A 22,436-nucleotide genomic window follows, 5' to 3' on the forward strand; every position below is an offset into this window, starting at 1 on the left:
GAGCCATAGCTGGAGTTCGCTGATCCTTCTGACTGCCAAGCATTGGTCAATGACACTGTGATGCAACCTTGCCAAACCACAGTTTGTCACTGAGATCCTTTGTTATTCTGAACAAGAACATAGTCAACATAGTCTTAGATGTAGTGATTTTAAATGTTGCTTGTTTTACTTCAGGGGGTGCTCTGTTTAACTATGTGTCTTTCACAGGCAGCTCTGCCAGCACCCAGCCTACGGAAGCGGCAGGGTCTTCCAGTGAGTAAATTCAGTTTTCATTATAGAGCCAAGGGGGGCAGTGCTGTGTTTGCCGTCAGTTTGGAACATCAAAACATTTTGCAGTGCAATCCTTGCATTTTCTCTCCTTCTGTCATGCTCTCACAGTAGTGTTTGTCCGCTGCAGACATCTCCTTTATAGCGCGCCTGACGAACGGCCCTGACCGCTGCTCTGGAAGGGTGGAGGTGTACCACTCAGGACAGTCGGGGACGGTGTGTGATGACGGTTGGGGTCTGAGCGACGCCCATGTGGTCTGCAGACAGCTTGGTTGCGGGGTGGCTATAGACGCTCTGGGATCAGCCTGGTTTGGGGAAGGTAACGGCTCGATTGCGCTGGATGACCTGGCGTGTTTTGGTTCGGAAGATTCTCTGCAGGACTGCGGCCACAGTGGGCTGTGGATCCACAACTGTGGCCACCATGAAGATGCTGGAGTCATATGCTCTGGTAGGAGTCTCTGAAAACGTACATTCCCAGAAGATCTGTACTAGTTAGAACTGTGATGAGGCTGGCAGGTTTCTCAAACCTGCAGTAAACATAGATTAATAATCATTGACATGGATATGAGCAGACCACCCAATCTGATCCTATGCAAGGATCAATCAACCATCTGAAATCACCTGGCACTTTGTTACGTTTTTCATAATTTTTTGATTTTCAGAGACGTTATGGCATGTCAAAGTTTTGTTGCTTAATTCAAATTAATCTCTAGCATTGGAGGTAAACTTGGTTGTGATTTTTTACATGAAGGTAGTAAAGATTGGAATAGAATAAGTGAGTAGAATGAAATAAATTCATTGTCGTAAAGTCTGAAATGGTTATTTGCTTGAACATCTGTGTATGCAATATCAATGGAATTAAACCAATACTCACGTACCCACTGATTTCTCTGCGGCAGTGTTAAAAGTGATTGAATTGGTGACAGGTTAACCAATGAGCCATAGCTGGAGTTCGCTGATCCTTCTGACTGCCAAGCATTGGTCAATGACACTGTGATGCAACCTTGCCAAACCACAGTTTGTCACTGAGATCCTTTGTTATTCTGAACAAGAACATAGTCAACATAGTCTTATATGTAGTGATTTTAAATGTTGCTTGTTTTACTTCAGGGGGTGCTCTGTTTAACTATGTGTCTTTCACAGGCAGCTCTGCCAGCACCCAGCCGACGGAAGCGGCAGGGTCTTCCAGTGAGTAAATTCAGTTTTCATTATAGAGCCAAGGGAGGCAGTGCTGTGTTTGCCGTCAGTTTGGAACATCAAAACATTTTGCAGTGCAATCCTTGCAGTTTCCCTCCTTCTGTCATGCTCTCACAGAATCGTTTGTCCTCTGCAGACATCTCCTTCATAGCGCGCTTGATGAACGGCCCTGACCACTGCTCTGGAAGGGTGGAGGTGTACCACTCGGGACAATGGGGGACGGTGTGTGATGACGGTTGGGGTCTGAGCGACGCCCATGTGGTCTGCAGACAGCTTGGTTGCGGGGTGGCTATAGACGCTCTGGGATCAGCCCGGTTTGGGGAAGGTAACGGCTCGATTGCGCTGGATGACCTGGCGTGTTTTGGTTCGGAAGATTCTCTGCAGGACTGCGGCCACAGTGGGCTGTGGATCCACAACTGTGGCCACCATGAAGATGCTGGAGTCATATGCTCTGGTAGGAGTCTCTGAAAACCTACATTCCCAGAAGATCTGTAATAGTTAGAACTGTGATGAGGCTGCCAGGTTTCTCAAACCTGCAGTAAACATAGATTAATAATCATTGACATGGACATGAGCAGACCATCCAATCCAGTGAGTAAATTCAGTTTTCATTATAGAGCCAAGGGGGGCAGTGCTGTGTTTGCCGTCAGTTTGGAACATCAAAACATTTTGCAGTGCAATCCTTGCATTTTCTCTCCTTCTGTCATGCTCTCACAGTAGTGTTTGTCCGCTGCAGACATCTCCTTTATAGCGCGCCTGACGAACGGCCCTGACCGCTGCTCTGGAAGGGTGGAGGTGTACCACTCGGGACAGTGGGGGACGGTGTGTGATGACGGTTGGGGTCTGAGCGACGCCCACGTGGTCTGCAGACAGCTTGGTTGCGGGGTGGCTATAGACGCTCTGGGATCAGCCCGGTTTGGGGAAGGTAACGGCTCGATTGCGCTGGATGACCTGGCGTGTTTTGGTTCGGAAGATTCTCTGCAGGACTGCGGCCACAGTGGACTGTGGATCCACAACTGTGGCCACCATGAAGATGCTGGAGTCATATGCTCTGGTAGGAGTCTCTGAAAACGTACATTCCCAGAAGATCTGTACTAGTTAGAACTGTGATGAGGCTGGCAGGTTTCTCAAACCTGCAGTAAACATAGATTAATAATCATTGACATGGATATGAGCAGACCACCCAATCTGATCCTATGCAAGGATCAATCAACCATCTGAAATCACCTGGCACTTTGTTACGTTTTTCATAATTTTTTGATTTTCAGAGACGTTATAGCATGTCAAAGTTTTGTTGCTTAATTCAAATTAATCTCTAGCATTGGAGGTAAACGTGGTTGTGATTTTTTACATGAAGGTAGTAAAGATTGGAATTGAGTAAGTGAGTAGAATGAAATAAATTCATTGTCGTAAAGTCTGAAATGGTTGTTTGCTTGAACATCTGTGTATGCAATATCAATGGAATTAAACCAATACTCGCGTACCCACTGATTTCTCTGCGGCAGTGTTAAAAGTGATTGAATTGGTGACAGGTTAACCAATGAGCCATAGCTGGAGTTCGCTGATCCTTCTGACTGCCAAGCATTGGTCAATGATACTGTGATGCAACCTTGCCAAACCACAGTTTGTCACTGAGATCCTTTGTTATTCTGAACAAGAACATAGTCAACATAGTCTTATATGTAGTGATTTTAAATGTTGCTTGTTTTACTTCAGGGGGTGCTCTGTTTAACTATGTGTCTTTCACAGGCAGCTCTGCCAGCACCCAGCCTACGGAAGCGGCAGGGTCTTCCAGTGAGTAAATTCAGTTTTCATTATAGAGCCAAGGGAGGCAGTGCTGTGTTTGCCGTCAGTTTGGAACATCAAAACATTTTGCAGTGCAATCCTTGCATTTTCTCTCCTTCTGTCATGCTCTCACAGTAGTGTTTGTCCGCTGCAGACATCTCCTTCATAGCGCGCTTGATGAACGGCCCTGACCGCTGCTCTGGAAGGGTGGAGGTGTACCACTCGGGACAGTGGGGGACGGTGTGTGATGACGGTTGGGGTCTGAGCGACGCCCATGTGGTCTGCAGACAGCTTGGTTGCGGGGTGGCTATAGACGCTCTGGGATCAGCCCGGTTTGGGGAAGGTAACGGCTCGATTGCGCTGGATGACCTGGCGTGTTTTGGTTCGGAAGATTCTCTGCAGGACTGCGGCCACAGTGGGCTGTGGATCCACAACTGTGGCCACCATGAAGATGCTGGAGTCATATGCTCTGGTAGGAGTCTCTGAAAACCTACATTCCCAGAAGATCTGTAATAGTTAGAACTGTGATGAGGCTGCCAGGTTTCTCAAACCTGCAGTAAACATAGATTAATAATCATTGACATGGACATGAGCAGACCACCCAATCCAGTGAGTAAATTCAGTTTTCATTATAGAGCCAAGGGAGGCAGTGCTGTGTTTGCCGTCAGTTTGGAACATCAAAACACTTTGCAGTGCAATCCTTGCAGTTTCCCTCCTTCTGTCATGCTCTCACAGAATCGTTTGTCCTCTGCAGACATCTCCTTCATAGCGCGCTTGATGAACGGCCCTGACCGCTGCTCTGGAAGGGTGGAGGTGTCAGTGCTCCGCCTCCTTAGCTGTTGTGTTTTTGTTTTTTCCTTTGCCCATGTGCTTTTGTTTTCCTTGTATTTTAGTCCTGCCCCGCTCCCCGCCCGGTCTCCGCCCGCCTGATTGCCTGCACACCTGCTTCCCATTCCCTCGTCTGCCCTGCCCTATATCTTCCCTGCTTTTCCCTGTCCTGTTGCTAGTTCGTCACAGTGTTTTTCGCCTGTTTCGTCCCCGCGTTTGCATTTTGCTTCTGTCTGCCGGTTTCTCGCTTTTTGACCCTGCTTTTCCCCAGACCTCATTTTTGCCTGCCTCCTTGTCTCGTTCGCTTGATTGCCTGCCTGTCCGGTTCCCGACCTTGCCTGCTCCCGTTTCCCGATCCTCGCTCTGTCCACGGACTGCCTTCCGGTTTTCGACCCTGCCCGTTTTCTGATTTACGATTCTGCCTCACGATTCTGTCAAAGACGCTTGGAACCCGAAGCTCCCGTGGTCCGCGCCTGAGTCCCTGCCTGAGCCCTGACAGCACGAACTAGCCATCATGGACTCAGCGGACCTACCCCAGTTGCGGGCTGCTCTGGAGCTGCAGGGCGCGTTGCTGGGGGGGCACCAAACCCAGCTGAGAACCATCGGCCGGTCCCTGGAGGGATTCGCTGCCAGCCTTGCCAGCATCACATCTCAGCTGCAGCAGTTGCAGCTGAGCCAGGATAACCGCCCCTCGCCGCCCGCTGCAGCCCCCCCATCTGCTCCTCCTGTACCCCCTTACCGGGAGCCCCGTCTGCCACCTCCCGAGTCATACACGGGGAATCCGGGAACCTGTCGGTCGTTCCTCTCCCAGTGCTCCCTGGTTTTTGAACTGCAGCCTTCCACGTTTCCCACGGACCGGGCGAAGATCGCCTATGTCATTACCCTGCTGACGGGACGCGCCAGGGAGTGGGGCACTGCGGTTTGGGACGCCGGCGTCCCTTTCTGCCATTCCTTCGCGGCCTTTGCGGAGGAGATGAAGAGGGTCTTCGATCGATCCAGACATGGTCGCGAGGCTGTGAGGGAGATGCTCTTGATTCGCCAGGGGCGTCGGTCAGTGTCGGACTTTGCTATTCACTTCCGCACTCTCGCTGCCTCCAGCGGCTGGAATACGGAGGCTCGATACGACGTTTTTCTCCACGGCCTTACTGAGTCCGTCAAGGATGAGCTGGCCACCCGGGAACTGCCGGCCAGCTTTGACGCCCTGGTGGACCTGGCTATCCGAGTTGACCAGCGCCTGGCGCAGCGGCGCCGGGAGAGAGGAGTCAGTGAACTGCCGAGCCCCTCTCGAGCACAACTGCCCACGCCAGTTGTGCACAGCCCTGCTATTCCGCCGCCTGCTTCCCCGGAGCCGATGCAGGTCGGCCGCGCTCGCCTGACTCGCCTGTCCCCTGCCGAGCGACAGAGGAGAATCAGCGCCGGGTCCTGCCTTTACTGCGGGCAGTCAGGGCATTTCGTGGCGACCTGTCCGGTAAAGGGCCCGCGCTCACCCGTAGCAAGGGGAGTACAGGTGAGCGTGACCCCCTTAAGCCAGTCCCCTGAGGTCCGCCCTCTTTTTTCGGCCGCTCTGCTCATCGGGGGCCAGCCCCACGCCGTCTCAGTGCTACTCGATTCGGGGGCTGATGGGAGTTTCATCGATGCCAGCCTGGCAGCCCAATTGCAGCTGCCCCGTGTCCCGCTGCGCTCACCGCTAGAAGCCCACGCCATCACCGGGGCCCCGCTGGTCCGCATCACTCACGCCACCCCTCCTGTGAGCTTCCTCATCTCCGGCAACCATCGCGAGGAGATCGTTCTACACATATTAGACACCCCACAAGCTTCCGTGGTCCTGGGCCATCCCTGGCTAGCTCGGCACAACCCCCACGTTGACTGGCAGGGCAACAAGATTCTGGGCTGGAGCCCATTCTGCCACTCCCACTGTCTTCGCGATGCTCTGGCTCCTGTGTCGCTAGACGCTCCCTCGCCTGAGGAATTCCCGGATCTGTCGGCAGTGCCGCCGGAGTACCTGGACTTGAAGCCGGTTTTCAGTAAGTCCCGCGCCACCTCGCTTCCTCCGCATCGCCCCTACGACTGTGCGATCGACCTCCTGCCCGGCTCCTCACCCCCAAGGTGGGGCCTGTACTCCCTGTCCCCGCCAGAGAGGGAGGCCATGGATCGCTACATCCGGGAGTCTTTAGCTGCCGGGATCATCCGCCCGTCCTCCTCGCCTGCCGGGGCTGGATTTTTCTTCGTAGGGAAGAAGGACGGCTCCCTCCGTCCCTGCATTGATTACCGTGGTCTCAACGCCATCACCGTTAAGAATCGCTACCCCCTACCACTCCTGTCCACTGCTTTCGAGTCGCTGCAAGGGGCCACCATCTTTACTAAACTCGACCTCCGCAACGCCTACCACCTGATCCATATCCGTGAGGGAGACGAGTGGAAGACTGCCTTTAACACTTCTTCCGGGCACTATGAATATCTGGTCATGCCATTCGGTCTGACGAATTCCCCAGCTGTGTTCCAGTCACTGGTAAACGATGTCCTCCGTGACATGCTGAACCAGTATGTGTTCGTTTACCTGGACGACATACTCGTCTTCTCCCGTTCCTTGCCCGAACACGTCCAGCATGTCCGTCGGGTTCTCCAGCGCCTGCTGGAGAACCACCTGTATGTCAAGGCAGAGAAATGCGAATTTCATCGGGACACCGTCTCTTTCCTGGGTTTCGTGATCACGGCGGGTAACATCCAAACGGACCAGCAGAAGGTGCGAGCTGTAGAGGAGTGGCCTCGCCCCACTTCCCGTCGAGAGCTGCAGCGCTTCCTCGGCTTTGCTAACTTTTACCGCCGCTTCATTCGGAATTACAGTACGATAGCGGCTCCCCTCACTGCTTTGACATCAGTCAACAGGGCATTTACCTGGTCCCCGGGAGCGGAGGAGGCGTTCCGCAACCTGAAGGGCCGCTTCACTTCAGCGCCCATTCTGACCCAGCCCGATCCTGCCCGGCAGTTCATCGTGGAGGTGGATGCCTCAGACGTGGGAGTGGGGGCAGTCCTGTCTCAGCGCTCTGCCACCGACAGCAAACTCCACCCCTGCGCTTACTTCTCCCATCGCCTCTCGCCCACGGAGCGCAATTACGACATTGGCGATCGGGAGCTACTAGCAGTTAAACTGGCGCTGGAGGAGTGGAGGCATTGGCTGGAGGGGGCAAAGACGCCGTTCCTGGTATGGACAGATCATATCAGGTCGGCTAAGCGTCTGAACCCCTGACAGGCCCGCTGGTCTCTGCTTTTTTCCCGGTTCAACTTTACTCTGTCCTACCGACCGGAAACCAAGAATGGGAAACCCGACGCCCTGTCTCGCCAGTTCGCACCAGCAGACGAGACTCCGGAACCCAGCACCATTTTACCTGCCCGATGCTTGGTTGCAGCGGCACAATGGGACATTGAGAACGTCGTCCACGCCGCCCTCCGGACCGAACCGGGTCCTAGCTCCTGCCCCCCTAATCGCCTCTTTGTTCCGCGTTCTGTCCGCTCTCAGGTCCTGCAATGGGGGCACTCGTCCAGACTCGCCTGCCATCCCGGCGCCAGACGTACAGCGGCATTCATCAGTCGGCGGTTCTGGTGGCCCACCATGAAGGAGGACGTCCACAGCTTCGTTTCTGCCTGCTCGGTCTGCGCCCGAAACAAGACATCTAACCAGCCGCCCGCTGGCCTGCTGCAACCCCTGCCAGTTCCCCGACGACCCTGGTCCCACATCGCTCTGGATTTCGTCACCGGTCTGCCCTCATCTGACGGTAACACCACCATCCTCACCATCGTAGATCGGTTTTCCAAGTCCGTCCACTTCGTCCCACTCCCCAAACTCCCCTCTGCCAGAGAAACAGCCCAACTGCTTATACACCACGTGTTCCGGCTACATGGGCTGCCCACAGACGTGGTGTCCGACCGGGGCCCCCAGTTCACCTCTCACTTCTGGAGGGCTTTTTGCAGGCTGCTGGGTGCCACGGTCAGTTTGTCGTCTGGGTTCCACCCCCAGTCCAACGGCCAGTCCGAGCGGGCGAACCAGCAATTGGAGACCGTACTGCGGTGTCTCACCTCCCAGGAGCCGTCAGCATGGAGCCAGCAACTGCCCTGGGTAGAATATGCCATTAACTCCCTACCCTCATCATTGTCGGGACTGTCCCCTTTCCAGTGCTGTCTAGGTTACCAGCCCCCCCTGTTCCCAGCCCAGGAGGAGGAGGTCGGCGTCCCCTCGGCAGCTGCCTTCATCCGGCGATGTCGCCGCACCTGGAGACGTGCACGGCTCGCCCTGCCTCGCTCCTCAGCGCAGGTTAAGCGGCTCGCCGATCGCCACCGTTCCAGAGCCCCCCGCTATCGCTTGGGTCAGCGGGTGTGGCTTTCCACTAGGGATCTTCCCCTCAGGACGGATTCCCGCAAGCTCACACCCCGCTACATCGGCCCCTTTCCTATTGCCAAGGTGATTGGTCCCGTAGCGGTTCGGCTCAAGCTCCCGCTCTCGCTCCGTCGGATCCACCCCACCTTCCATGTCTCCAGAGTCAAGCCTGTCGTCAGTAGCCCCCTCTGCCCAGCTCCGAGGGCTCCTCCGCCGCCTCGCCTGATCGACGGAACGGAGGCTTACACCGTGCGCCGCCTGCTAAAGGTCCGGCACCGGGGATGTGGATTCCAGTACCTGGTGGACTGGGAGGGCTACGGTCCCGAGGAGAGGTGTTGGGTCCCTGCCAGGGACATCCTGGATCCTGCCCTCATCAGGGATTTCCACCGCCAGCATCCTGGCGCACCCGCTGGGACGCCTGGGGGCGTCCGTAGAGGGGGGGGTAATGTCAGTGGTCCGCCTCCTTAGCTGTTGTGTTTTTGTTTTTTCCTTTGCCCATGTGCTTTTGTTTTCCTTGTATTTTAGTCCTGCCCCGCTCCCCGCCCGGTCTCCGCCCGCCTGATTGCCTGCACACCTGCTTCCCATTCCCTCGTCTGCCCTGCCCTATATCTTCCCTGCTTTTCCCTGTCCTGTTGCTAGTTCGTCACAATGTTTTTCGCCTGTTTCGTCCCCGCGTTTGCATTTTGCTTCTGTCTGCCGGTTTCTCGCTTTTTGACCCTGCTTTTCCCCAGACCTCGTTTTTGCCTGCCTCCTTGTCTCGTTCGCTTGATTGCCTGCCTGTCCGGTTCCCGACCTTGCCTGCTCCCGTTTCCCGATCCTCGCTCTGTCCACGGACTGCCTTCCGGTTTTCGACCCTGCCCGTTTTCTGATTTACGATTCTGCCTCACGATTCTGTCAAAGACGCTTGGAACCCGAAGCTCCCGTGGTCCGCACCTGAGTCCCTGCCTGAGCCCTGACAGGAGGTGTACCACTCGGGACAGTGGGGGACGGTGTGTGATGACGGTTGCGGTCTGAGCGACGCCCATGTGGTCTGCAGACAGCTTGGTTGCGGGGTGGCTATAGATGCTCTGGGATCAGCCCGGTTTGGGGAAGGTAACGGCTCGATTGCGCTGGATGACCTGGCGTGTTTTGGTTCGGAAGATTCTCTGCAGGACTGCGGCCACAGTGGGCTGTGGATCCACAACTGTGGCCACCAGGAAGATGCTGGAGTCATATGCTCTGGTAGGAGTCTCTGAAAACCTACATTCCCAGAAGATCTGTAATAGTTAGAACTGTGATGAGGCTGGCAGGTTTCTCAAACCTGCAGTGAACATAGATTAATCATCATTGACATGGACATGAGCAGACCACCCAATCTGATCCTATGCAAGGATCAATCAACCATCTGAAATCACCTGGCACTTTGTTACGTTTTTCATAATTTTTTGATTTTCAGAGACGTTATAGCATGTCAAAGTTTTGTTGCTTAATTCAAATTAATCTCTAGCATTGGAGGTAAACTTGGTTGTGATTTTTTACATGAAGGTAGTAAAGATTGGAATTGAATAAGTGAGTAGAATGAAATAAATTCATTGTTGTAAAGTCTGAAATGGTTATTTGCTTGAACATCTGTGTATGCAATATCAATGGAATTAAACCAATACTCACGTACCCACTGATTTCTCTGCGGCAGTGTTAAAAGTGATTGAATTGGTGACAGGTTAACCAATGAGCCATAGCTGGAGTTCGCTGATCCTTCTGACTGCCAAGCATTGGTCAATGACACTGTGATGCAACCTTGCCAAACCACAGTTTGTCACTGAGATCCTTTGTTATTCTGAACAAGAACATAGTCAACATAGTCTTAGATGTAGTGATTTTAAAAGTTGCTTGTTTTACTTCAGGGGGTGCTCTGTTTAACTCTGTGTCTTTCACAGGCAGCCCTGCCAGCACCCAGCCTACGGAAACGGCAGGGTCTTCCAGTGAGTAAATTCAGCGTTTCTTACAGAGCAATGCAACGGTCCTGTTGTTTGCTATACGCTTAGATCATATTTACCCTTTGAATAGATTCTCTTGATCTTTCTTCTTTCTCTTCCTTTCAAACTGGCATGGCTAGAATTACCCAGCGCTCCCATTTTTACACATGAATAGTCCAGATCCTTCTTCCATCCTGCAACATAAAACACATCAATATAAAAAAGGAATTAACACAAAGAAGCAAATGTAATAATAATATGAAAAGTAATTAATAGTATAATGTAAATGAGGTTTTTGGTATTAGAAGAGAAACATGAAAATGAAATAAAAGCAGATCTTAAGTAGAATAAAAATGCATTTTTTTTTCTCTCCTCTCTCATAGGTAGTTCACTCAGGCAGCCGGCAGAAGTGACTATTACCCAGAGTGAGTGTAACATCAGTCTCCATGTTTTTCCAAGTCCTTTCCTTCAGCAGTGGATTTTAAATGCTTTTCACCTTTATTTGTTATGTTTATTCAATAATATACTGTTTTTAAACTACATTTATGTTCCGCAATATGAATGAGTGACTACATTTTCAAAATGGTATGCAGATTATGTATGAAAGGAAGTGGAACTGATTGGCTGATAGAATAACTGTTGAGGCTGAGAGAACTAGGTATAGTCCTCATAATGTTGTTTCATTCTGTGCTTTTAATGTTTTTTTTTTTATTTTGTATTTTTAGGTGCTGTTTTAGGGGGTGTGTAAGAGATCAGCTACATACCTGCCCACCTGTCTGACCTGTCTGCATCTTCAGTATTTTTTCTGGTTACATTTATCTTAGTTTTGTGCAATTTGTATTACAGGAAGGTGTAATGAAACTTCTTGTGTTGTGCCACTTACACTGTTTTAATGAGAGAATGATTAAAATAGTGACTATTGACAGGAAAAATAGAATACATGAAAGGTTAGTGAAGAGGACATGTATAAAAATTACCAAAAAGTGATGCATTGATCTTTTCAATGCCATACATAGTGCACACAATTTGCAAATGCAAGTTTTTTTTTTTTTTAATTTTTTTAATGATATGTCTAAACAGGGGGATGCTGAGTGCATCTGCTTGAGGTTTCTTTTAGGTGTAGTTGCTAATTTACCCCCAAAAACTGCATTAAAATGGATTAGCAGACCTTTATGTTTCTGACTTTTTATTCCTGGTTTACCTCTTTTACACAAGAGTAAATCCTGATACAAATGAGCAGAGAAGCAAGAGATCTCCATCAACCTAGTTTGTCTCCTGTCAAAAACTCAAAACCCTATCAGTGTTTCACAGATTAAAAAATATCTAACACCATTATCTCTAAGTGTACAAGTTTTCTCTGATGACAACTCTAGAGTGATGATGATAATTCTAGAGTGGAGCTCCCGAGTAGTGCAGGCTAAGCCTCGGGCTCGGGCTTCAATCCCAGCCATGCTATCTGCTGATGATAGTAGAGGAAAAAGTTAGCTCTGTTCCACTGGTGATATGAATGAGTATGTTGACAGGGGTTGCTTGTCTCAGCGCTCTCAGGCACCCTGTAATTCATCAAGCACCTGCAAGTTGCTGAATTGACAACAGCAGGGCAGCGCCTATCCACCAATGAGTGTCCACTCTGCTGACATGCGCTGTATGGCAGTCCAAATAGTAGCTGTTGGCTAGTTGTGAGTGTAATGGAGGATTGCATTTATCTCACTTCAGTGCACCTGTGTAAGAGCAGAGGTTGTTGTGATTAGCCACTGCTGATTCCAAAATATGGTTGCATAAAGGGAAAAATTATTACAATACTAATTCTAGAGCATTGCATCAATGATTATGTTTCAGGGTATGTCACCTGACCTTGGGAACTCTTAGATGAGGGCAGGCAGTAGGGAGAGTTTGAGTGTGAGTTGGTTGTGGGTTCTGGAAATGGGGAGGAGAAGGGGGGGACACAGGAAAAGGTAGAGAAGAGACTAGGTTTAAGTTCAATGTACATTTTTAGCTGTCACACATATGTTGTAGAGATGCACTCATATGAAGTAGATTTTCATTATATCTCAGAAAACTAATCCTCGTAACTGAAACCTTTCAATGAGGTTGTCATCCCATGACTCTCAGGATGTTAGTAGTAGCCATTCTTACAGTCAGAGCCTGTTCTGGCACCTGAGGTTGCTTTCTGTCTCGCAATAATCCCTTGTTTTTGAACACAGGCGGCAGTAGATTTCATTCCTGAGAGTACATAGTTCATATTCTTTTCAGAATCACTTTACCTGCTGAAGGATTCATTCATTGTACAGTCTGCATGCTCATGCAGCCTCTGTTAAGCCCATAATGTGGGGCTGGGGTGTTACCTGTCTCCTGATGTGACTCTATTAGGTGGGAATTTAATAAAACTGTCAAGGCTCAGGCAAGGACTCAGGAGCGGACCACACAAGTTTCAGGTTCTGTGCGACTTTATTTGAGGAAGATGACAGCGTAGCGAAAACGATAACAGGCAGAGTCTAAACCAGGCAGGCAGTCCGAGGGCAATTCCGGGGAAGGCGATCGTGGAGTCAGGCAGAGTCAGGAACCAGGCAAGCAGGCAATCAGGCAAACAGGGCAAAAGCAGCAGGCTGAAAATAAGGTCGGGCGCAGACAGGATCGGAAACCAGGAAAAACAAACAGGCAGGAGAAACGGCGGGGACGAAACAGGAAAAACACGCTGTAACGAACTAGCAACAGGACAGGGACACGCAGAGAAGATATAGGGCAGGGCTGACGAGGGGATGGGAAGCAGGTGTGCAAGCAATCAGGCGGGCGGAGACCGGGCGGGGAGCGGGGCAGGGCTAGAACACAAGGAAAACAAAAGCACATGGACAAGGAAAACAAAAACTCAACAGCTACAGAGGCAGAGCACTGACAAAAACCACTTTTTCCACTCATTCTAACACTACAACTTGAGAAAACAAACACAGTTGAAGCCAAGCTACAATTACATTGCCCTTAAAAGAAGCTCCGATTCAGCTTAATTTTTTATAGGTCTTATTTTGCAGGTTCTATATATCTGGATATTTACTGAGGCAATTTTGGTTAGTTACACTATATGGAAAAAAGTATTTGGCCACACCTGTTTTTCAGGGTTTGGGCTAGGCCCATTATCTCCAGTGAAGGGCACTTCACTGGGTCTTAATGCTTCAACATACCAAGACATTTTGGACAATGCTATGCTTCCAACTTTGGGGCAACAGTTTGGGGAAGGCCCTTTACTATTCCAACATGACTGTGCCCCAGTGCACAAAGCAAGGACTATAAAGACATGGTTTGATGAGTTCGGTGTGGAAGAACTTGACTGGCCCACACAGAGCCCTGACCTCAACCCCATCAAGCACCTTTGGGATGAACTGGAACGGAGATTGCAAGCCAGGCCTTCTCGTCCAACATCAGTGCCTGACCTCATAAATGCTCTACAGAATGAATGGGCACAAATTCCCACAGAAACACTCCAAAATCTTGTGGAAAGCCTTCCAAGAAGAGTGGAAGCTGTTATAGCTGCAAAAGGGGGACCAACTCCATATTAAAGTATATGAATTTGAATACAATGTCATTACAATGTAATGGTCATGTGTCCGAATACTTTTGTCCATATAGTGTACCTTGCTCAAACATATAACAGCAATACTGTAAGGTTTGAGAGACTCCACACAGGGTCTATCACCTCTATCCTGCAGACACAGAGGTGCCACCACCCTAGGTGCCAACACACTCACACAGACACACACACTCACACACAAATGCTGCCATAGACTGTTTACCTGGCTAGGTCTCTGGTTGAGGGCTGAGGGTCAGACCCCCTGCGGACCAGCAGGAAGCAGGTAACAGAGATGATTGTCAGAGTCAAGAATGCCAGACGCAAGGATATAGCTGGAATACACATTTCTGTTTCCCACCTCTGAGGACAAAGAACTCAGAGAAGGTATATAAAGTGCCTCAATGTATCAACCATTGTTCAGTTACTGTGTGAACCCAAAGAGCCTGTTTTTTTGTGATGCTTTGCGATCATTGTAAAACTTTCTCATTGCAACTGCTCGAACGCCAATAAAATGGTACTGACTTCCAAACTACATCGGACCCGCACCTCTTCAATTCTTACAATACCCTACTTGGGAATTGAACCAGCAACCTTATGGTCATAAGTAGTCTTTATCACTACACAACACTTCCCCAGATTTCAGGTTTGCAATTAGATTTTAGGTTTTGCATTACATACCAGTGCACAGAAATGAAATGAATTTTTATCAATTTCAACAGTTGCTGTAAAATACTTCTAAAAAGGTGAGTCTACACAGCCTTGCCACTGCTTCTAAACTGAATCCTTGCCCCATACATCTAGCTGGCTCTTGGAACAGTCGCAAATGTTCCAGATCACTGCCAAAATAAAGGAAAAACTATGAAGTGAGGCAGTGTATCCCAATCCTACTCCTGGTGGCCCACTGTCTCTATATCTTCTGTCTATCCTTGCTCTACCTACCTGACTGAACTCATCAGTGGCACTTTTGATTAGCTGAACACACCTGATTTAATCAAGCAGCAAGGATAGATAGAAGATACACAGGACAGTGGGCCGCCAGGAGAGGTTTGAGAAACGCTGAAGTGAGGGATACAAAGTATATTGAAAGCAGGGGCTTTCAGACAGGTGAGGTTCCTGTTAAGTAAGCGATGAACATTCCAACATTCTTAGGGTCATGTATAAAAAATGCTGGGCAGACTCAGTTGCCCATTATTTTGGCTATCATGGCTAAAGGAGATCTCAGTGACTTTGAGAGAGGGGTGACTGTTGGGACATGTTTCACAAGAGCTTTCATGATGAAGACTATTCAGCTTGCTGATGTTTAACATGAGGAACAGTAGGTAAAGTGTATTTGTCATCAAGGGCATAGGTTTGGCTTGAAAGTTGGTAGGGACACATGGGTGGGGTGGAATGTGTAAGATGGAGGTCAACCAGATTTTATAATATGGTTCATTTTGTAAACAAACGACACTAAAGATCTGTCAGGGACAACAATTAAAGCAATACATCACAGGGTCTTGGGTATATTCTAAATGTTACTAATGTTACTAATGTTATATTCTGAATGGTGTTATTACATAGGATCTAATCTATCAGATTTTCTTACCAGAAGAGAACAATAATAATGTACAATAATTACAAATTTGGAGGCATTAATGTTGGTGTGCTTCAAACATTTTCCTATCCTTGCAAGAACATTTTAAACAATTTACTTTACTCATATCTTGAAAAAAATATCACAGAATAAAATCTTGTAAATGTGTCTTGGAAAAAAAAAATATATAAGCAACACCTTCCTGATAATGACTTCCACTTGCTGTAAAGTGCCATCATGTGTTCAAAGGTAGATGGAATCAGTCATTTTAAGGGGGTGCTTAGGAAAGCACTCACAGAGGACAGGGTTGACGGTGTCAAAAAGGATGGGTTTACTGAACAATATATATATAAAAATATATACAAAAAAGGAAACTGACTTCAAAATAAAAAGAAATAAAGAGCACTAGATGAGCAGGCTGAAAATGGTACTATTTACAATGGGTTACAAAGTGCTTCTGACTCAGCTGAGACAGAGCATAGGCAGACATACCTGTATGCACTTTACTTTACAGCCCCCTGAGCAACTGAATCCACACATATAAATCAAAACCATTCTCCCACTCAAACTCAGACTGTACCATTACTCTGTGACAGCACAGAGGAGTTTCTGATGAAATAAAGAAAATGCAAATAAACAGACATAGACTATTACCAGTACTTGGCCAAAACAAAATAGAAAATATCCAGTGGCCACTGGTATGATTATACAGGTGAATTTTACATTACATGAGCTCTAAATTGGTTCTAGTTGACTTTACTGCACCTCCCATGTCACAAACATGCATGACATAGTGGCAGTAAACTCTTGCTGTCACACAAGTTTATTCATCTACTCTTTGAAAAAGTCCCAAATACATGTTTCCTCCTATCATTTCTCTCAACAAACTGTTGACAGATTTCTGTAAGTTCAATTTCATCAAGTAACTTTTGATGGACATGGCACACTGCAACATGGTCAAGGCAGGGTTATGACCAGTGGGTGATTTGTTCATTTTAAACAGGGGGGATGGCAGATGCACATGCAGCACTCTCTCTGCTACTGACTAGGGGATGGAGAGTGGGGATGGCACCGCAAACTCATTACTGAGTCGATTTCAATTCAATTCAATTTTATTTGTATAGTTAACAAGGGGGATGCATTTTGGTCATTTTGCTAACAAGGGGGATAGCATCCCCCCTCATCTCCCCTCAAATCACCTACTGGTTGTGACAGTGTGGATCTGAGCCAGGTTTTGAGCCTTCTTAAACCACTAAAGCTTCTCTCCGCTTCTGCCGAAGACACAGGGATTACCAACAACAGCCTAACCAGGGCCTCAACCTGATCAAACAGCCTTCTACCTTCAACTGGCATTGCTTTCAAGATGCTTTTCCTGAACATGGCCAGCTGCATTTTCAGGTTCTCCTTACAGAGCTCTGGATACTGATCTATTATCTCATCTATTACACCTGTCAAGAGAATGTTCTCAAGTTTGCCAAGTTTTTGCAAGTCAGTCTGATTAATCCTCTCTGAAAACTGCATGTCGAAAGTGTCTAGTACTTTGTAAAACTCAGCTCTGTAGAAGTCTACAGGAGACTCTGGAATATGCTGGTTTGCCTCACCCATGTACCTTTTGGGTGGTCGTGTTAAGTTTGGTATTTGGATGGGCTCAATACCTAAGGTGTCAACCACTTCCACAGCCTTGATATACACCTCCTGGAACTTTTGCTCATTTCTTTTTCTTTGGAGCATATGTGACCGGCAGAGTTACCCTTTTGCCTCTCAGCCACCGTAGCTCCTTCCCTTGGCCACGCCCCCTAGTAGCACTCGGGTGGCTAACCACTAATTAGCCAAGGTTCCCATTTGTGTATATATATGGCCACTTCGTCAGGTACGGCAGTTCGAGTCCCTTGGTTCACTGCTTTCCGGTGTATAATGCTATCCATGCTGAAAAGGTATGTGCTCCCTGTTTGATTTTCAATCACCATTAGATCATTGCTGTGCTCACGCATGTGCTTAAAATTGAATTGTTTGGTAACAGGTATTCGTGGTTCTACCAACGCGTCCTGTGGTGTATGTATGTGCTTCACTGAAGGTATCTGCGTTTTATTCAATCTGTTGCACCCGTACCTTCATTAAAATCCATGTTGCAAACAATCGATCATGTATTTTGAATATGCGTGTGTGTAACGCCAATGTTTTAATTTAGGTCTGTGCTGGAGATGCTGAGTAGGCAGCAGTTTCGCTCACGTTAACCGGAAGGCACGTAGAGGTAAAATTTAAACTAGGGGCTGCCTCTTCCCGTGTGTGCAGCTCGCGGCAATTGGGGATAATGTATGTTGTGTACTCGGTACTGCTATGCGAATGCTAAACCATGACGAATATTTTGTTACCTCTTTAGGAAGATTTGCCACTGCTGCTTTGCCTCCTGTAATTTTAGTTAGCTTTTGCCTTGCGAGGTTTTTAGGTAAGTGGCCTGAGTTGGTGTGTTTGGCCACTTGTTGTGCGTGATTTTTATCGGCAGACGGATTTTAGGCGTACTGGCTGCCCCAGTGTTTTCTATTTTATTGCTTTTTTAACTATTTGTGCTCAACATTTTTATATTAACTTAGTTGTAGTTAGTCCTTAACCAACTGGTTGGGGCTCTAATCGTCCCCCCTTTTTTCCCCTTCCCCTTATATAGTTATCAGGGAGTGTAGCTGCTGGTCTGCAGGGTGGGTCGCTGTACCTGGGTCCCCTCCTTCATGCACTGCATGCAGTATTGTAATGGTAAAGTGCACTTCACTATTTGCTGTGGTCACTATTTGCTGTGCGTGTGTATATGTACGTGTGTGTGTTAGCAGGCACCAGGAACAAGGGCACACGTGGTGTGTCGGTCTCCCTCCTTCCCAGAAAAGGTAACCTCCTTGGCGATCAGCCTACTCATCCCCTCATTTTTCAATACTTTGTCTCTGGTGGCAGCCATTACCCCGTCCTCTGGCAGCATTGTTTGCCCTTATTACCCTCCCACCTGTTTTTTAAGAGGTTGTAGCAATAAGGGCAGGTTTGTTTTTTTTTATTTAATTTATTTGTTCAATAAACTTTTGTATTTAACTGAAATACCACGTCTCTGTCTTTTCTGCTAGCTTACCTGCATGTGAGAACCCTCTAGTCTCCGTACTATATCTTAGGAATCTAAGTCGTAAGCATTTCTTGGGGTGAAAGTCCCCAGGTGGCGTAGTCGAGTACCCTAGAGCCAAGACCTTTCACTGTTACCACCACCTGGTCACACATAGTTCTTACACAGTCTATAGCAGCATTCATCCCTGCAATCGTTTGTGTTTGCTTTTGCAGTGACTTACTCAGGCACTCCAGCTTCCCTGTCACCTCAGCTGCCAACATGAGCCCCAAGACAGTTTTCCCTTGCTGTAACCTGTCTAGCAAGCCATTGGCCTTTGTGCCTCTGTCAGAGGGTGCTGACGACATTTCCTCTAAGATGGTTAACACAGTGGAATACAGATTGAGAACTCCATGGATGGCTTTGTCTCAGATCAACCATCTGGTGGGACAGAGAGGTTTCAATGTGCTGTGTCTTTCTGTGTTACCTTTGCCTTAAAACAGCGTTTCTCAAACCTCTCCTGGAGTACCCCCTGCCCTGCAGGTTTTAGATCTCTCCCTGCTCCAACACAGCTGATTCAAATGATCCACTCGTTATGAACTCCTGAAGCTGCTTAATAACAAACTGATCGTTTGAATCAGCTGTGTTGGAGCAGGGAGAGATCTAAAACCTGCAGGGCAGGGGGTACTCCAGGAGAGGTTTGAGAAACGCTGCCTTAAAAGATTGCTTTGAACTTCCCTGACTGGTTGCTAAGAATGTCTAGTTCATGAACCCACCGCATTGAATCATGAATCAAGGTAGAGGCAGAGCATGCTCTCTGTGCAATAAGGTTAACACAGTGTGCTCCACAGTGGACATACAGAGCCAAAGGCTGTCGTCTTTTGATAACGGCTTGAGCTCCAGAATATTTCCCTGCCATATTGGCAGCCCCATCACGTCTGACCTCATAATCCTCACATGGGATGATTTAGTCATAAGAGCACATCAGCTACTACATAGGCAATTTCCTCTCCAGATGTTCCTGAAACCTCATATAGGCTAATAAACTCCTCGTGAGGCACTAAATCATGATCAAGATCTTGCTCTTTCCCACTGATGTCTCGGGTGCCATAAATTATTACTGCATGCTGCAGAACTACTGCAGACCTTATTGTTTCTGCCTCTGACTGTTTTTTGGCTCAGGCATTAGACAACTTTGTATCTAGTGACCTTGCCCTTTGAGCATTAACTGTCACTGCATGATAGTGGGATTTACTTTGTTGGTGTTTGTTGAAGATATGTAATGCATTCTTCCAGTTTCTGAATCCTCTCAAGATAAAGGCAGGGTCTGATCTTTTTTCCAGTGTTGATGTCGCTACATTGTACACCCTATGACACTGAAAACACAACACACCCTTCAAGGAGGGACTGTAGTAGAGTTGGGTAGAGTTTGTACCGACTTTTGTTAAAATGCAGGACTCTATTTGATGAATTTCAATAAATTTAGAGTCAGGTTGGTATGGCTTTTCAGCAACACCCATAGTAGCGACATCTTCACTGCATCTCTCTTTCTCTATGATAGTACCACTGTCCCTGGTGTTGTCTTGATCCATACTCTCTCTTGCATTGCTGCTGCCTCTGCTGTCAAAATCCATGTTCTCTCTTGCATTGCCAATCTCCACAAACTGGTAAAAAAATATATGTTTAACTATCGGATCACCAGCTGGTAATGTAACCACCTATCAATCACACCATTTACAACTGTGCCATCATTAATTGATATACTTGCAAAATAGGCATTCTCAAATTAATTGAAAGAGGTGGTTATCATCCAAGAGATATCACTTTTGTGGACTCTGGGAGTGTTCCAGATAGCTTATCTGGCATTCTACTGGAAACTCATTGCTGAGTGGTGGTCAATACTGAGAAATGGCTTTTTTGGACTCTGGGACTCTTCTGGATCAAGTTTTTAGGCGTCAACTGCCTACTCTTCACTGAGTCACTTTCAAAAATGAGAATCTCTTTTTTGGGCTCTGGGAGTCTTCCAGATCGCATTTTTGCCTTCCACTGCAAACTAATCACTGAGTCGTGGCTAAACCTGGGATTCGTTTTTTTTTTTTTTTTTGGAGTATGGGAGTCTTCCAGATTGTGCTTATGGAAGTCCGATGTAAAGTCAAAACTGAGTGGTTGTCTTCCCTGTGAATTACTTTTTGGCACTCTGGGAGTGTTTCAGATAGCGTTACTAGCATTCTACTGGAAACTCATTGCTGAGTGATGGTCAACCCTGAGAATCGCTTTTTTAGGTTGTGGGAGTCTTCCAGATCAAGTTTTTGGCCATCCACTGCAAACTTGTTTCTTGCCGTGCACTGCAAACTCATCACTGAGTCATTTTCATACCTGGGGTTCTCTATGTTGCATTCTAGGACTCTTCCAGATCGTGTTTCTGGACTTCCAATGTAAACTCACAATTGTGTTGTTGTCTTCCACGGGAAATCGCTTTTCTGGACTCTGGAAGTGTTCCAGATAGCGTTTCTGGCATTCTACTGGAAACTCATTGCTGAGTTGTGGTCAACCCTGAGAATGGCTTTTTTGGACTCTGGGAGTCCTCCTGATCGTCTTTCTGGACTTCCAATGTAAACACAAAATTGTGTGGTTGTCTTCTAAGGGAAATCTCTTTTATGGACTTTGGGAGTTTTACTGATACCGTTATTGGCATTCCATTTTGCAACTAATTGCTCAGTGGTGGTCAACCCTGGGAATCGCTTTTTCGGGTTGTGGGAGTCTTCCAGATCAAGTTTTTGGCCATCCACTGCAAACTCATCACTGAGTTGTTTTCAAACCTGTGAATGGCTGTTTTGGACTCTGGGAGTCTTCCGGATCAAGTTTCTGGGCATCCACTGCCTACTCATCCCTCTTTTATGCTCTGGGAGTGTTCTAGATCACATTTCTCCCTTCCACTGTAAACTAATCACTCAGTTGTGGTCAACCCTTGGAATCACTTTTTTGGACTTTGGGAGTCTTACTGATCAAGTTTTTTGCCATCCACTGTAAATTCATCATTGAGTCGTTTTCCAACCTGGATTCACTTTTTTGGACTCTGGGATTGTTCCAGATCGCGTTTATGGCCTTCCACTGTAAACTCAAACGTGAGTGGTTCTCTTCCCTAGGAATCATTTTTTTTGGACTCTGGGAGTCTTCCACATCGTGTTTCCAGACTTCCACTGTAAACTCAAAATTGAGTAGTTTTGTTCCCTTCGAATCACTTTTTTAGACTCTGGGAGAGTGCCGGATCATCACTGAGTCGTTTTCAAACCTTGGATTCACTTTTTGGATTCTGGGAGTCTTCCACATCGTGTTTCTGGACTTCCATTGTAAACTCTAAATTGAGTTGTTATGTTTCCTTTGAAACAAGTTTAAATAGCATTTCTGGTATTCTACTGAAAACTCATTGCTGAAGTGTAGTCAAACCTGGGATTCGCTTTTTTGGACTCTGGGAGTCTTCCAGATCGTGTTACTGGACTTCCAATGGAAACTGAAAATTGAGTGGTTGTCTTCCAAGGGAAATCACTTTTTTGGACTCTGGGAGTTTTCCTGATAGTGTTGCTGACATTCTACTGACAACTAATTGCTCAGTGGTGGTAAACCCTGGGAATCGCTTTTTTTGGGTTCTGGGAGTCTTCCAGATCAAGTTTGTTGACCGTCCACTGCAAACTCATCACTGGGTTGTTTTCAAACCTGTGAATGTCTCTTCTGGGCTCTGGGAGTCGTTTTCAAACCTGGGATTCACTTTTTTGGGCTCTAGGAGTCTTCCAGATCAAGTTTCTGAACATCCACCGCAAACT

At 47.7% G+C, this 22,436-nt stretch overlaps 1 protein-coding gene across 1 annotated transcript in view; it reads left to right on the forward strand.

The window, feature by feature from the left end:
• Positions 1–9,684, forward strand: part of LOC118780847 (deleted in malignant brain tumors 1 protein-like) — a 28,498-nt gene extending 18,814 nt beyond the window's left edge. Inside the window, exons 8-14 of the mRNA XM_036533567.1 lie at positions 208–252; positions 398–715; positions 1,601–1,918; positions 2,201–2,524; positions 3,404–3,721; positions 4,004–4,062; positions 9,412–9,684. Coding sequence (XP_036389460.1) covers positions 208–252; positions 398–715; positions 1,601–1,918; positions 2,201–2,524; positions 3,404–3,721; positions 4,004–4,062; positions 9,412–9,684 — 1,655 coding nt within the window. The remainder of the gene's footprint in view (positions 1–207; positions 253–397; positions 716–1,600; positions 1,919–2,200; positions 2,525–3,403; positions 3,722–4,003; positions 4,063–9,411) is intronic.
• The last annotated feature ends 12,752 nt before the right edge of the window (positions 9,685–22,436 follow it).

The sequence above is a fragment of the Megalops cyprinoides genome, chromosome 7, assembly GCF_013368585.1.
Source record: "Megalops cyprinoides isolate fMegCyp1 chromosome 7, fMegCyp1.pri, whole genome shotgun sequence".
Lineage (NCBI taxonomy): Eukaryota > Metazoa > Chordata > Actinopteri > Elopiformes > Megalopidae > Megalops > Megalops cyprinoides.